The sequence below is a fragment of the Ictalurus furcatus genome, chromosome 8 (assembly GCF_023375685.1).
Source record: "Ictalurus furcatus strain D&B chromosome 8, Billie_1.0, whole genome shotgun sequence".
Lineage (NCBI taxonomy): Eukaryota > Metazoa > Chordata > Actinopteri > Siluriformes > Ictaluridae > Ictalurus > Ictalurus furcatus.
Genome location: NC_071262.1, coordinates 14,927,802 through 14,944,913, shown reverse-complemented (window position 1 = coordinate 14,944,913; position 17,112 = coordinate 14,927,802). Strand labels below are relative to the sequence as shown.

Here is a 17,112-nt window from a genome sequence, read left to right as displayed (position 1 = left end):
TATAACTAGTATTGTTGAATGTTGTTTACTCTTGTCTTAAGAGTGATTTTTTTATATAAATAATTTTATAAAATCACAATATTTTCATTATAACATATCTAAATTTAATTTCAATTATATTGACATAAAGCTGGATTGTAGTAAGTGTAAAGTAAGTATGTGAGAGTGTGTGCGTGTGTGTGTGTGTGTGTGTGTATGTTTGTGTGTGTGTGTGTGTGCAGAATAAAGGAGCAGATTTAGCACTGACTGCAGTCTTAGACCTGTTGGCTCAGCACTGGCATCGAATTCTTATTACACTCCTTTTATTTAGCTTTATCAAGAGCTGTTCAGGATGTTGTATACATGGCTCGTTCCCAAACACAACAGTTTGGTATTGAGTAATGCACAACCTCGGGGATATGTTTCAGTGCACCAGTACTATCAAATGGATTGTCATTGCATCAGCATCCACAAATTGCCTTGGTGGGCATTATTCTTCATACACCATGCAGTTTTTTAATTATCATTTACCCCACTAAAGATTACCCCAATCCTTATAGAAGCAACTTTTACATATGCTCCTGGAAATATATATTAGCATATGTATTTATCATTAATTTGACATTTCTACACTGATTTGAAAAGCACTGTTTTTGGGCGGTTACAGAAATTAAAATATCTTGATGTGTAAAATTTAAATAGCAGATGTAATTAAGATGCAACACCTTTTTTGCCAGTCCTATCAACATCTCAATGGATGTGACCATGGTCACGACTGTGCATTGCGTTGCACAGAAAGAGTATGCATTCTGCTAGTTTAGTCTGAATTGTCTGACTCTAGATAAAATATGTAAAATATAATATTTTAGAAATGCCTGAGTATTTATAATTAATAATTTATTTTATATAAAATTCAGTGGGGAAATACTGTCACTGCTCAATGAATTCCAAGATATGTTACTGTTAGAATTTAGCAAACTAGCTTAAGCGCTGCATTCTGACTGACTTCTGGATAAACAGTTTTACCTCAGTAAGTACTGTTTTAGCTTCTGGCTAATACATTTACTAGTGTTGCGTCCATCTTTGTCGAGTACATACAAATGAACCTGTTTTGTTATTGTATCACACTATATTGTGTCCTCCAGTTCAAGTTGACATTTCAATTATTTGATGCCTCTCCCCCACAGTTAAATAGGCTGAGAGAGAGAGTACAGAGTAGATTTACATTTAGCAGCATGTTATAACAACAAGCTTCATGCTTTATTACTGCTTTTATTTGTCTATGAATGACAACAAACTCATTTCTGAATACAGCTGTGTTCTTGTAACTTTTTTCATTTTAATTCCTAAATAGGAAAAAAAAAATCGCTGTCATTAGGGTTTCATTTCACATTTCACGTGAGATTCAAGACAGGAATCACCAAATGATAACAATCTTATTTCACGATAACAATATGTTTTGTCAGGTAGGTCTATCAGTAGTTTTCAAGTGAGAAATACTACGAAATTGAATAAAACAATTAAATGTCAAATAAAATAGACTTCACTGTATGACATATACAGTGATTCTTATTAAATTTACTGAAGTTATTCAGTCAAATGAGTGAATGAGTGATTTTCTCTTTGTCTTCTGTTGTTTGATTTAACATTAATGACACAGACTGTGTTTGCATGAATACTCGGCCATACTTGCATTTTGACATGATGTATGTGTATTCATTTGACCGTCCAAGGGTAATAAGCCGCTAAAGAGAACTCAATTAGGTACTTGCACGATGAGGCAGTTTTCTGTGTGTGCACATCAAGTGTGCGCGCACAGAAAGCCCCCTGGTCAGGCAGGGAGACATTCACTAATTTCTTGTTATCTTAATTTTATGCTGTTATTTATTTTTTATCTTTCTTTTCAAGTTACACATGATGCGGACTCGACTGTACTCTGAAAAATTTCAGAGTCTAAAATGTCCGAGTCCATGTGAAATTTGAGTACAGATTTACCCGAGTGCATGACAAGTCCGAGTTCGTTCATAATTGGACTCCGGGGAACAGAAAACCTCTTTGACGAGTTCCCACAATAACCCATGACCTATTAAGCAAAAACGGAGCTGGGAACATGTTTTTCAGGTTCCTATTATGTGCTATATAATGCTGGGCAACATAGGATCCATTTTCATGTGTTCATTATGTCCAATATAAATATGGGGAACATAGGACCCTGGGAACATAGATACACTCCCCTTGCTAGAGGGGGCTATCCAAAAGAATGTAAAACAAAGTTGATTTTGGTATCTAAAATGGATCCTCTCTCTTATTATAGCAATACGATATTTGTAATAAAATTAGTAAGTTCTGCTTATATGCCTGTTGTTTCCTTTACTGATCCCTTGTTTCCAATGTCTTATACTTTGTTCATTTTAATGTCAATGCAGTGCACGTCACGTTGCTGCATACATTACATCAAAGTCAAATACCTTAACGCATCATGGCATTTTCATTTTGATTGTGATGCACCATTTATCACTTGATAATTAGGATAAATTATACATGGGGATATCATGACAGTGAAACATTAAGAGAAGCTATATGTCTCAAAGAGTTACACTGATTGCTTCAGGGTGAATCATTCTGAGTTTTAATCAGATTGTCCTGCGGGGGAACATTTTCTGTTTTAGGAGATAGACATCTTTTTTCTGTGAACCATAACTGGGTTTTTTTTAAGAGTTCTTTAAGCCCCGAGAGAATCACACTGAGTGATTTTTATTTTATTTTATTTTTTAAAAAAAAGATTTATTCATTTATTTGCATTTTGGAGGTAGTTGAAACTTGTACTTTTTAAATAATCTTGTGGTAAGAGAAGTTCTTCTGCAGTAATCCCCTAAGATCATGAGGTATACTATAACACAGCATAGTGCAAAGCTTCTGCTAGGCTGTAAGACTGATACAGTGATGGTAGTTAACAGCCAGTTTAAAATGTTTCCTATTCATGTGATTACCAATTTTATAACCTCGGCATGTCTCCTGAATTTGAAAATAGAATTGTGACTTTTATTTTTAAGCCACATTTAGGCCTATATGTAATGTCTACTTGTGGACTCAGCAAGGTATTAATTAATTAATGAAGTTTGTTTTACTTGATTATTTTTACTCTTATAAATACAACACAGAAATAGACTACTATAAGAATTGTGCTGCGTCAGTCTCAAATGGAGAAGAGCTGATCTTTTGTAAAGCCATCATAAAACTGTATTTTTTTCCATCTATTTTTTACACAGCAGCTATAGATCAACAGAGTATGTTTATCCGCTGTTATAATCATGAATAAAGTCTCAGAGTAAACACCTTCACTACACTGTTGACCACATTGTCCAATCCTTCATCTGATCTGGGGGGAAAAACTAGGCTCATAAGCCAGTATAATCACACTCCAGTCAATTTGTTCTCTATCCCGAACTGCATGCCATGGCCCTCCTATTGATTTATGTCCCTCTCCATGCACAAGGCTGTCATGTCCCCATGTCAGTCAGTGCTGGCCTCAGGGGCAGCAAAGGGACTCTGGTGATTTAGCAACCTGTCATTACTTTCAGGAGTGTGACGTTGCACGCTCAGACTGTTCGCTCAGCCTGGCCCACAGCAACACTGCTTTTATGAATTTTAATGCAGTCTTTCTAATGGTGGGGGTTGCCTCTAGCTGAATGAAATGTACAATGATGGATGGTCAGGCTGTGTCCTAATCTCCTTCTTATCTGGATTCTGTTGTGGTATAAACAGGATGCAGAAATAGTCGAATGCTTTAGCATTTCAGGCAGGATGGCTGAAGATAGGTGTCTATCAGCAGTGATCACACTTTGCTGTGCTTGCTGAGCTTGTGAGGAAAGCTGTTTTGATTTTAGGACATCCTGCAGTAGTTGTATTTCATTGAAAGGCATTATAAGATTTTGTCAAGTTCATGCTAGGGAGCTACATATAATGCTGTTCACCATGAATGATACTTTGGGACTCTGTTGAAAAATACCCTCTATGGATTTTCCCACATTAACATCAAATCCCTTGCTTTCTGATGTAGAGGAAAATGTGGTTATATGATTTGCTTTCCCTTTTTTGTGCGAAACTGGGCTGTTCGCAGCTTGAATTTGTACCTTTTCTTTTCGTCACCTTGACTTTTTTTCTACATCTCAGTAGCTGTCTGAAATTAAAAACCACACTGTGCTCTGAGTCAACTCAGGTGCTTATAATCGAAGAACAGAGCCTTTGACATTTAACACAGCATTGACATACAGCGGCATGGAGTTCTAGGCATCTGGAGAGCACTTTGCTTTCTCCTCTTCCTCGGTGAAGGCAAAATGAGTTGTGCTCCACTTGTCTATGCATGTGGGCAATATCCTGTTTATTAGTTCAATAAAAACTTGCCTTGCCAACACCTTCTAGGTACAGCCTGGGTGATATGAATATTTAATGTGCCATGGGCATTGTGATTCTGCTGAGAGCAGCTGTATTTTTAACATAAGCAATATCATTAAGATTTCTTTATTTATGTGGCGCATTTTCTTCAGTGGCAATCCACTTATCCAAGAGCCGCCAGTTTATTGTAATAAATTTGTTTGCTTTGCTTTTAGAGGGCTGTCATTTGGTCACATCAGGCCAGGCATGATATTTCCTCAAATAACTTGGTAGGGGGAAAGATAGGTGCTGGGTGTTTGATATCATTCTTAAAGCTTTACTATGTACTAACATTGGTATTGTGAGTTGGCTGACGCAGTGTGGTCTGTATAGGGACAGCTATAAACAAGTCAGCTGCCAGGTTGCAGTGTTGGTTAATAAAATAGTGATTGGTCTCTAGACACACTTCTTTCTCCTCCATATTTGCATCTGTGAGGAAGTATGTAATTTGTCTGCATTCACCCTGGAGGCATTCACCCAGGAGGAAGCTGGAAAAGTGATCTACTGCAGGAATGAATCAGAATAATGAATTTCTGACTTTCTTCATTTGCGCTTTTCGGGAACTCAATTGCTCATAGCCTACAACACTGAAGCTTCCAAAACCAAGCTTTCTCTGATCAGTTCTCCTTTTGGAGGGGTAAAACTGCCCTTTAAGAGCAAGCGTGTTGTGTTTATGGTCCTGCAATATATGGAAGCGCAGTGAAACGTGGGATGCCTCTTAACTACCGTCATTCTGCAAAAGGGGTGTGGAGATATGCCACCAAAATGAGGCTTCGATTCACTGGGACAGAGAGGCTGACAAAAAAATCTTCCTTTTATGGCTACTGTGTGTGTTTGCAGGTTTTCCCAGATCATTTGGCAAAAATGTAGTAAAACAAATCATTCTGGGCGATGAGTCACCCTGGTCTTACAGTTAATGAGCACAGTCTCTCTCTTCTCATTGGAGGAGGTTGGGAATAAACCGCATAGGCGGCAGCACTGCGTCACACATGGCAAGGAATGTCAAGAAAAGACAAATTATTCTAAGCAGCACATTAGCCGGTGAAGGGAGTGCGCAAACTGCATGAGGATAAGAAGCCTTGCAATGCACATAGCTCACACATATATGAAATTGGCCATAAAACATGCTGATACTGATTCAAATGTTTTACATCAAAGTAATTCTTGTATGCTATAAAACAGAGCTTCAATTAATTTTAATGCCATGCCCATTTGTTTAATATATTAGAAAATATTAAGTTACATAATACGGTAGCAATTTCCTCTGGGTATGTATTTTTCTTTTTTAGGGAAAATTTACCACCTAAAAGAGATGAAAACTGTACTCCCTTGGAAACTGATATATAATATACTGATTACTTTCCAGTAGTCTCCTAATTCAGAACCCTGAGATGCTCTATAGCTATCTCTATTCACTTCCACACTAGAACTGTGTACTGGTCAGAGCTACACTATCACTTACCGTGCCATTGTCCTGTTTTAGTAGTACTGTACTGTCTTGTGTTGTTTGCACACATTTGCACGTGCACTTTATATTGAAATGTGTAGGTCTTATTTAGTTCTATGTCGTCTCATGTCGTTAGTGTGTTGTTTTTATGTAGCACCATGGTCCTGGAGGAACATTCTTTCGTGACAATAAAAAGCCACTTGACTTGACTTGACTTGAGCTTTGGACAGTGCGCAGAAATAGAAAGTTGGATTTTTTTTTCTGTTCGGCTGTTCAGCAGGCCTGTGTGTGACTATATCAGAAATCTGGAACAGGTGGACAGCATTTATGAGATGTGTCACTCTGAGTGATATATACAGAAAGAAGATGCGATCTTTGCTTTAATTTCTTTTGCTGAAAACATGAGTTACATTGAACGACTTGTGTTTGTCTGGCAAAGACTATTTTTTAATTATTTTAATGCCCTAAAAAAGAGAGCACCTTGGCAGTCATACCTTATATCATAGACATGGACGTCACGACTCATCTAAACATTATTGGCTTGCTTGTTTACAGCATAGCCCAGGTTTCATTGAAAGTCTGTTCCACTCATGGTCTAATCTTATTAATGCTTGTACGAGCAAGTATTCAGGTCCAGTGAGGAGGGTCACTGCAACATTGAATTATTTTCTCTGACCTTGATACTGTCCTCTCAGTGGAATTTATTTTAGCTCACTAGTATTAAGGTATCCTACCTCAGCTGATCAAAGACTGTCACCTTGGAAAATAATGTTTGCAAGGGTAGTGTTTTTCATACTGCATTATGTAAATAGTCTTCTTTTTGACTCTTTGTTTATCTTAAGCATCAGGTAAGTTACAAGAATCATAACTTTTAAATATTAAACCTTAAATAAAGCTGTGTTATCTGTTGATTATTATCACCTACTTGGCTAATATTACACCTGACATGACTGATATATTGTTTTTTTTTACAGGTCCACCTGTGAATGTAACATGCAACATTTTTATTAACAGTTTTGGATCCATTGCTGAAACAACAATGGTGAGCCAAAAGATTATTTTTACATAATAAATATCCAATTATATAGTTAGGTTTTCTTGATACTCAGTCCATTATAATTTTTGCTGTTGATGGCTGAGTACAGATTGCAGATTGTCTGTTAAGGTGTAAAAAAAAAAAAATTATAATAACACCGTAATTTCACTTAATTAAAATTCAGTGAAATATTTCATGCATTCAAATATTTTTTTAAATAATCTTGATATGTTAAAATAAGCAAATAAATTTAAGAAAATACAATACAATATTTTTTTTTTCTGTACATCCAAAATGTGCCCTTTGTAGAATGTGTATATTATTACACAGAATTTGTTTTTGTTTGTTTGTTTGTTTGTTTGTAGAGATATTCACAATTTAATTTATATCAACATAGCAACAAAAATGTACCGTAAATATATACATTCTACCTATGTTTTGGTGGAATTGACTTATGCTTTCAATAAGTAGTTGCAGAAAGTTGGCTTTATCACATGATAGGAAGTGAAGAAGATTCTTGTGTGTATACAAAACTCACTAATATAATTATATTCTTTCATATTCAATTCTGTAAAAAATCTTTATAATATAACTTTTTTTATATAAAAGAGAAAATAGGACTGTAGTTTGTGGCAACTGAAGTTGTTGGTTGGTTTAAAAGGGTTAAAGGAGGATTTTGCACATGCTAACTGCTCTCTCTAGCTGTGGTGTGTTCGGATATCAAAGAGTTCTCTCAGTAGGACTGAAATTTGGCACCTGTGCATAATTACATGTCAAGTATAATGCTGATTAAAGGCAGATAGAAACACTGACCAATTGTTTAAAATACATAATGAATGTAAAATGAAAGCTCGTAGCCATGTGTCTTCTGTTCATCGCCCACATGACCCAGTATTTTGATAAACACATAAACCAACACGTTTTCTTTGATGTGTCAACACAGACTCTATACACTAGTACACTTAAGGGTAATATATATATATATATATATATATATATATATATATATATATATATATATATATATATATAAATATATACACACACACATATATATATATACATATACATATGTATATATATATATATATTTATGTCAATGATACTTTCTACCATTGCACATTATTTATTGCCATACAGCAACAATTTACCTACTCCCCCCCCCCTTTTTTTTAAATTACTTGAGCTAATTCAAGTAAAAAAAATCCAGAATTTTTTTTTATGTAAATATAATAATTCATGTAGTAGAGGGTTCATTGTAAAATTGAATTTACAGGAGTTCCACATTTCCACATTTTTTCTGGAAGTTTATTACCAATACAGTATATAATATTCTTCTAGAAAGGAATTACAGTTGTAAAAACATATGTGGATGGATGGTAACTTACTTTTTAAAGTTCAATCCCCCTTTTTCCAGTTACATAGGAAAATAGTAGTTTTGTATTATTGCCTATAAAAAATGCAGATAAATTAATTGTTGCCATATGGCAACACCATGCAGTAAAGGGTTAAATAAAATTCAGCACAAAATTTTACATCCCAGTCCTACTTAAGGACACTATGGTTGGTGCTGAAACAATCCTGCAGATAACAATTCACACCCTTTCATAAGCACTTTACAGCACTCTCAAATCCCTCCAGCAGAGCTACACAAGTAGTTTCCATGCCAAGGCTTGAATAGCTGAGCTTTACTGCTCAGCCTCTGCTGAACTGACCAAAAATTGCTGCAGCCCACAGGAGTAGCTCATGCAAAACAAATGCAGTATTTTCCACTCTTTTTCTCCTCCGCAGCCAGAGAAATTGATCGGTCACTGACACTAATGTTCAAACGAGAGGGTGGAGCAAGGCACTACGAATGAGAATGACATCGATAATCTGATTGGGCTACTGAAAACCGTGCTTTGTTCTGTAATGAACAAACAGTACCTGACCACTACTTGGACCAGCAACTCCCCCTGGATTGCTGTTAGCCATATTATTTACACTGTTTAGGATGTCTGAGACTCAAGGAGGGGTTGACTGGCCATTTAATAAGCTCATCCGCTCTTCATTTTCTCAAGTAGGAGAGAGAGAGAGAGAGAGAGAGAGAGAGCGCAAATAAATCCAGAAAGTCTCCCAGTTGTTAGTGGTGGTAGTTGAAGTAGAGTCATGAAAACAGCCAAACTTTTTTTAATCTGTCACCATCAGAAAGGGATCTTAGCCTTGAGCTTGAATCACATTATGTGTCGGCTCTTGTCATAAATCAGTCTCCTTAGCCTGGAGAAATCATAGTGGGAAATATGAGGTCTTTTTCCCCCTTGAGTTTATGTTGATGAATGCATGCCCACTCCATACTTGTTTGCTAGATCATTCTGTTGGAAAAAAATGACTTAAAAGGGTACCCTTTCCTTTAGGCTTTCATTCTCTGTCTAGAGTTGGGCTGTAGTAATGGACACCCAGATAGCCATGGTAGACTTGAGAGAACGATTAACAATTAACTGCAAAATGCATGATGAATAATAATATAATAATATACTTTATTTTATAGAGCGCCTTTAAAAGCAGCTTCTCAAAGCGCTGTACACAAAATAAGCAGTACACGGGAAAGAAAATAATAAAAATAACAACAACAACAACAACAACAATAATAATAATAATAATAATAATAGTAATAATAAAAGTAGATATCAGCAAGCAAATGCTAGTTTAAAAAAGTATGTCTTGAGTTGAGCTTTAAAAATGTCAAAGTTCTGAGCTTTCCTAAGTTCAATAGGAAGAGAGTTCCAAAGGGATATCCTATCATGTTCCTAAAACAGTACAATCCAGTGAAGTAGGCACTCAGAAAACCTGAGAAATCACTCAAGGTGATAATGTTGTAGGGACTTGTTCATTTAGAGCTTGATGTGGTTGCATTGTTATTTTACAGTTGGCATGGGAAAATATTGGTATAAACTGTGAGGGCTGCTATTCCATCTGCACTGTACTGATTGTTTTTTTGAGGCACAAATCTAATAACCAGAAACAGATTATACTAAACTATTGAAATATTTAGAAATTTTGACTTGCATTAGGATATTTGCTTTGAAAGTTTGAGGCTGATTGCTATTGGAAAGGTCAACTGGTATATTTGCTTCCATGCTTGTAAGTCATCCTAAGGTACATTACTGCCAATACATTACAACTGCATGGCTGGGTTTGAGAGCATGACAGTGAAGACAGGCTTTTGGGGCAAATTACCACTGCTTTTATTGGAGTTATATATATGCACTCAGAAAACTCATTTTTTCATTCATATATTTCAAAACAAACAAAGCAAAAAGAATCCAAACATTGTTTACATTTACATTGAAATGTTTCTTCCTAATGTTAGTTTAAAAGCACTAATGCTGGTAGCTAGAATGGAATGGATGCATACCCTCACCTCTGGTCTGCTGACATAGCTGCTGTTGTCTTACAGGATTACAGGGTGAATATTTTCCTGAGACAGCAGTGGAATGACCCCCGACTGGCTTACAGTGAATACCCTGATGACTCCCTCGACCTCGACCCCTCCATGTTAGACTCAATTTGGAAGCCAGATTTGTTCTTTGCCAATGAAAAGGGTGCCAATTTCCACGAGGTTACCACTGACAACAAGCTGCTGAGGATCTCTAAAAATGGGAACGTGTTGTATAGCATAAGGTGACAAGTCTTATATAATCAAGATCTAATTCGTACTGCTGGATCCATTCAGAATTCAAAGATTATATGATTTCCTATTTTGGCTTTTTGGCTGATAAATTGCTTATTTTTTGTATCATATTTTTCATTTGTTATGACAAGGCCTTAACTACAAGATAAAAATGGGCCTAAAAATGGGCCATTTAAAATGGGCAATGATTGTACTAGAATTCTGGGAATATTTAATTTTTCTACACTTTTTTGTGGTTTTTTTGTGTGGTATTCTGCCAGATGTACTAATTAACTATTGGAGTCTGTGTCTAACGTGCAGTTAAGTATCATAAAGTTTGAATTCCTTCTTTATACCATGCACTGTTTACTGCCAAGTCTGCTGTTCTTAGCTAGGATTCTGGTTAATACACAGCTCCTTGTTTTTGAGTGTTTATTCCCTTAACAAAAAAATGTGTGTGTTTCTGGACTTGGGTCGGACTGCCCCCATAGTCTACAACGTACTGCCTAGGCAGCCACTGCTAACTATACAGATAATGTCTTGAAAAATAATAATGTGCATCCACTACATGCTCATTGCCTTAGTATTGACCATCTTAAGGATGTTGTGTCTGACTCTGCCATCTCCTGGGCTGATTGCATGGTAATACACATACTGTATGCTTGGCTGGTAGATTTGAATTCTGGCTGAATCTTGCCCAGGATTCTTAGTCTAAACAGCCTGTTGTTTGTAAATGCCCAGGCCCATTACTAATGATAAGTGCTGCAAGAAGAGTTACTCTCTAAATGACTTGGCAGTAGATATGGTTCAGCTGAAATCAGTGCCTCTAGAGCTGAGACTCAGTAAGTCGGAGGTTTGCAATATTCAGGATAGTCCTCCATATATAAAACCCTAATCAGGTTCAACTTTACTAGTTTTGATGGGACCTACTCTCTCACTCACTGTAAGGCAAACCTTAGAGAGCATCTGTGTTCTGGGGCAATAGGGACAAGAAAATAAGTGTTGCACAAGTCCACCAATGTGAACCAGTCCTAAGGTTGTTCAGCTTGAACTACATGTGACCACTTTAACATTCAGAATGGGAATATGTCTTTTAACCAGTTTAACCTTCTCAAATCATGAATTGGACAAATGTTCTTCTGAACAAGGATGTAAGTTCAGTAAAACTACTTTTTGAATTTTGGTGTCTACTTTTATGAGTGCATCTCTGTCCAACTCTTTAAAACTAATCCATTCAAAGCAATAACTTTGGAATGGTCTGATATTTTGGCGGGCTCTGACAAAACAATGAGCCCTGAAAAAGGTTGGGCATTTTTGTGAAATTTGTACCACTGCAACATTTTCATCAATGATCGGAAGTAGTTGCTTACAGCTGTCACTGCCTGGAGTCATGCTATATCCTAGCCAAGGTGTCTCACCACTAGATGTCTCATCGCTATCACAACAGGATGTTGACGAGCTCCCTCACAGAGTAATCAATTTCTGTAGGTTAGAGTGTTTGCTCTAATGCACAGTATTACTGTTAATGTTTTACCAGTGCATGCCACACAGTGCAATTTTGTAAGTTCTGACTAGAACATTATCGGTGCATCTGCATTTAGCATGAATCTAGACATAGTGCTTCATCTGGTGAGACTATCGCAATGACATACAGGCATCAACAACAGACCTATGGACAAACCTGACCTACTCAGGATCTATTATATTAGCTAAGACATCTGGCATAGAGATCGGCCATGGATGAGCTGCCTGTGCTAATACTTCTCAATAAAGTACTTGCTGTAATTCTGCTGTAACCAGTGTTTGAAAGATTGCATTTGGTGCTGTGGGTTACCTAGTAACATCCAATCCTACTCAGGCTGCTACTGCTTTGTCTGTGATTGCTGCAGGGACTCATGCAGACCCTCAGAATTGAATGGCCTCATCTTCTCAATCAGTGATTTCAGCTGAGCCAGGTCTGCCACCAAATCATGAATTCACCTGCCAGATGTGAAAAACTAGCCGTGTTTGGGCTGCAGGGCTTGAGTCAGATTGGATTTTGAAATAGGGTCTAAATCTGCCAGCTGAGCATAATGTCGTAAGTCGGCATTGTCATCGCAGCGCAGGCAGTGCAGGGGATGTCCGGGTCAGATAGCGCATGCGTTAGAGCAGGGGTGTCCAATCTTATCCGCAAAGGGCCGGGGTGGGTGTAGGTTTTCATTCCAACTAAGCAGGAGCCACACCTTATTCAACCTGTTTAATCTGTTGATCTTGGCTTTCAATAAACTCAGGTGTGGCTTCTGCTTGGTTGGAATGAAAACCTGCACCCACACCAGCCCTTTCCAGATAAGATTGGACACCCCTGCTTTAGATGGTCAGTTAGCAGTGAGCACATAGCTGGTGCTTATCATTGGCGTTCAAAGAATTCAGACACCAGCTGCATGTGTATTTCGGTGTGGTGCTTTAGCTTAACCACTCAGTGTATGGTGGGGAAAACAATCCAACACAAAATGAACAGAATAAGGGACTGTTGAGCATGGATTGTTGTTTAAAGGGAAAACCAACTCGAGCACCAGATCTGTGCATTAGCAAATAACCAGCTAACTTAACAGAATTAGCAGTGAACACAACAACACATGGTATGGCAAGGGAAAACTGTAAGCAGCAGTTGCAAAAATACAAGTTGTAGAAAACAGCATGCTGAGCGATAGCTAATAAACTAGCAAGGCTGATGAGGGAAAGCCAACTCAAAACGTCATGGTGTTCCGTAGCATGTGTAAAAGGGCGCTAGTAATGTAAAAATACACTCACTCAGGCAGAAGAGATGAAATGAGATGAGATGAGAAGAGGCTATCCCCAGCTTTTGAGGACAGGAAACCTGTAGCACCGACTGTAATCACAAGCTGCCAAGCAAATCGCTCCATATGGTGTACACATGGACCGAAGAGAAGGGAAAGATGGCTTTATGACAGCCCTATTTTTTGTAAATACTGCTGTATACATCACTAAATAAAGGTAGATTAGCTTGTCTCATGAAGCCCACGAGTGAAGAAAAATCAGAACAAATGATAAATTAATGGCAAGTACTATTATTAAAAAGTGGCATTAAAATATGTACTAATAGCATATTTTAGAGAGAAAAAAACATAACTATAATACGTTTAAAAACAGGTATTTGTTTTTCCAGTTTAGTCTGAAGTAAGTGTAGAACTAGTACATGGACAGTACTGTATTTAAAGTAGCAAACTCTAGCATATTATGAGTGTACAGTCCCATGTACTAATATGGATGGTTTGTAGTTCAGAGTGCAGAATGTAAGCCTGGACCCTTTGAATTTAAGGGGTTAAAGTATGCTTTGAGGGCAGGAAAGTAATGTGTAGTATCTTGAATTTCATCATCTCTTAACTTGACACCATCAGATGAACACTTCGAATCAGACCGCTTTCAGCTATGAACACCCTCTAAATTGCATCAGGGCTGGTACACACTCTGATTGCACGCTGGAAAATAGCTCTTATTCTGTGGTAGTGATACTGTCATCCTGAGAGTGTAGAAAATGTGTGAAATTCACTGAAGTTAATTTCTAGACTACATTAGGTTCAGGATAAATAACTTTAACTGCATGTATAGAAATGACTGTCTAACACTTTAAAATCATTTAGATTTTACCGGTTATATGTAATGCATTTCTTTGTTAGTTCTGACCTCTGAAATTGGCAGATAAGAGAGGGAATGGCTGAAATTGCATTTAGAATGTAATGTTTGCTTGCAATGCCTGATCTGATCGTTAACAGGATAACACTAATTCTGGCCTGTCCCATGGACCTGAAGAATTTCCCGATGGACGTGCAGACTTGTATAATGCAGTTGGAGAGCTGTAAGTATGCCCTGCTCATCACAATGTTGGGGAAGATTTATTCACTGGCTCAGAGATGGATGTTTTGCTGGCTCGTAGAAAGAAATGAGGAGCACAGTAATTTACGTGCACCTTAAAGTCGAGTGTGTGGAAAGATGCTGCAAGCTCAGGTTATTGCCTGCTCCTTCTTTCACTCTTATTTTAGTTATTGTCCTTAGGGATGCAGCAGATTCACGGGGTCTGGCACTTAGCAAAACTAGGTGGTAGTACAAATTGCAGTGTTATAGTTTACGCAATATTTCTTGTCTCTTTATCAATTTTTTATCAGATTATTTCACACAAGTGTTAATTCACTACTTGTTTACTCCTCTCGTTTTCAGTTGGCTACACTATGAACGATCTGATATTTGAGTGGGACGAAAAAGGTGCTGTGCAAGTGGCTGATGGACTGACGTTACCCCAGTTTATCCTGAAGGAGGAGAAAGATTTACGCTACTGCACCAAACACTACAACACAGGTTAGCACCCGCCCCACACTCGCTGAGGCTGGGAAATATTGCGCACGTGAAGCTCCCTTGCTATTTCTGGAGTGCCAAACCAGCAAAGACATATACGTATATATGCAGACCCACAATATTTTGCAGTGCCCATCTCTGGATTTGAACCATATAGAAAACCTGTGATGTGGATTGTAGCAGGCTGTCTACAAGCACAAACCTAAGAATATAAAAGACCTTAAAGTGTTCTGCATGGAGGAGTGGACCAAGATCCAGCTATACCTGTGTCCACCCTTGTTAGACATTACAGGAAGATACTCAGTGCTGTTATTCTCTCATAGATCAGGCATCACAAAATAATCATTGTAAGGGTGCTGATAAGCAAAAGTAAGATTATACAATGTATTGATCTCAAAGTATGATGTAGTTCAAGTATTTTTCTTTTTCTACATGAATGTTTCAGGGTGTGGGACACTATACACAAGGCACACATAGAGACATTATGATTCTTTTTCTTTTTTTTACAAGCAGATCTGAAAACAGATAATAGTCTCTGGCGGCAGAAGAAGCGTCATGGCCATGCTCCGTTTCTCCTTCATGGTCTTTCAGTTGGGTTAAAAACCATCTGTCTGGTCATTCTCGCCAGTCAGGATTTGTTACCCTCAAGATAAAGTGGGAATTAGACTTGAAGGCTAATCTGCTTGGGCTCTAATATAAAACATAGCACAACAGAAAGGACACAGGGTGTATTGCTCCATCGGGAATGCTACTTTAAGAGGTGTAGAATTTGTGCAAAAATGAAGGTCAGCGGAGTGATTTGATCTGTGTCCTGTCTTGTGAAATTGGTAGTCGCATATATCTACAGCTGGTCCATACAAATGTTCACTTTGTTTTTTGTGTGCGTTACCACATTTGTGACATTATATTGTCACATATATAGAAGGTTTAAATATATAGTTCAATGTTGAAACATCAAATTTGGGATATTTTTCATAAATTAAATGGCCTAGTTTGACACTGGTTGAGAGATAAAACTACGAGTCAGAAATGAGTGTCATCTGCCTGCTTGTCTATGAAGAGTTGAGCTATGTCACTCTGTGTGTGCTTCATCTATAGCATAATATAAGAGATCAGAGTAAAATCTCTCTCTCTCTCTGACTTTCTCTCTAACTTTCTCTCTGTCTTTTGCTGACTTGCTCCTTGTGTGTGGTTGAGGAGCAGATTGCTGCAATATGCTGTCTCTGTCTCCTCTTTTCACCTCTCCATTTTAGCTTCATGGCACAACACCAGTGCAAACCCTGAGGGTGCCTCCCTCCTATCTATTCCTTCACCTCCCATCTTCACCCCTCACCTCTCTTCTCTTATCCCACCAATTTTAATTCACTCTTCAAGGACAAACATTCTCCCTAACTGGCCCTGAATTTTCATTGTTCAAGCTGTACCACTGGTCCCTGGTTCTCCATTGACTACAGATATTCATATGTCTTCATTCTGATTTATTAGCTGCAGTCTTGTTTGATTTGCTGAGTGCAGACATTGTCTCTGGCATCTGTATAGTTTGTCTTCTTTCTGTCCTGTCTTCTATGGGTCTCTGTGACTAAGACAGATCTTAGATATAATTTTCATCATTGCGCCGGCAAAGGTAGTGTTACAATGAATTTAAATTAATCAGGATATTGAATAAATTAATCTGATACTGAGTATTGACACTGGACTGATATTGGCCTAAAATGCTGAATTGGTATTAGATTGGATTTGGTATATTTCCCTATCCAATCCACTACTCTGTTGTTTTAATGCATAGCATGAAAGTCCATCCATCCATTTTCTGCACCACTTATCCTACACAGGGTCGCTGGGAGCCTAAAGACTATCCCAGGTGACTCGGGGCACAAGGTGGGCCCTGAGGTGGGCAGAGTACACCCTGGACAGGGTGCTCTGCATCGCAGGGTAAACAATCACTCACACACCCACTCACAATCAGCGCAGGGTAAACAATCACTCACACACCCACTCACAATCAGCCTACAATGCATGTCTTTGGACCGAAGTATCCAGTGGAACCCCTCGAAGCACAGGGAGAACATGCAAACTCCACGTACACAGGGAAGAGGCGGGAATTGAACCTCCAGCCCCGGAGGTGCGAGGCAAACATGCTAACCACTAAGCCACTGTCCCCCCCCCCACATGCCATGAAAGTGTGTGATGAAAACTGAATAACAGCCATGCTGTTTT

General features: G+C 38.0%; 1 protein-coding gene across 1 annotated transcript in view; it reads left to right on the top strand.

The window, feature by feature from the left end:
- Window positions 1-17,112, top strand: part of glra1 (glycine receptor, alpha 1) — a 52,960-nt gene that overhangs the window by 14,501 nt on the left and 21,347 nt on the right. The window contains exons 3-6 of the mRNA XM_053630990.1: window positions 6,835-6,902; window positions 10,333-10,556; window positions 14,319-14,401; window positions 14,761-14,898. Coding sequence (XP_053486965.1) covers window positions 6,835-6,902; window positions 10,333-10,556; window positions 14,319-14,401; window positions 14,761-14,898 — 513 coding nt within the window. The remainder of the gene's footprint in view (window positions 1-6,834; window positions 6,903-10,332; window positions 10,557-14,318; window positions 14,402-14,760; window positions 14,899-17,112) is intronic.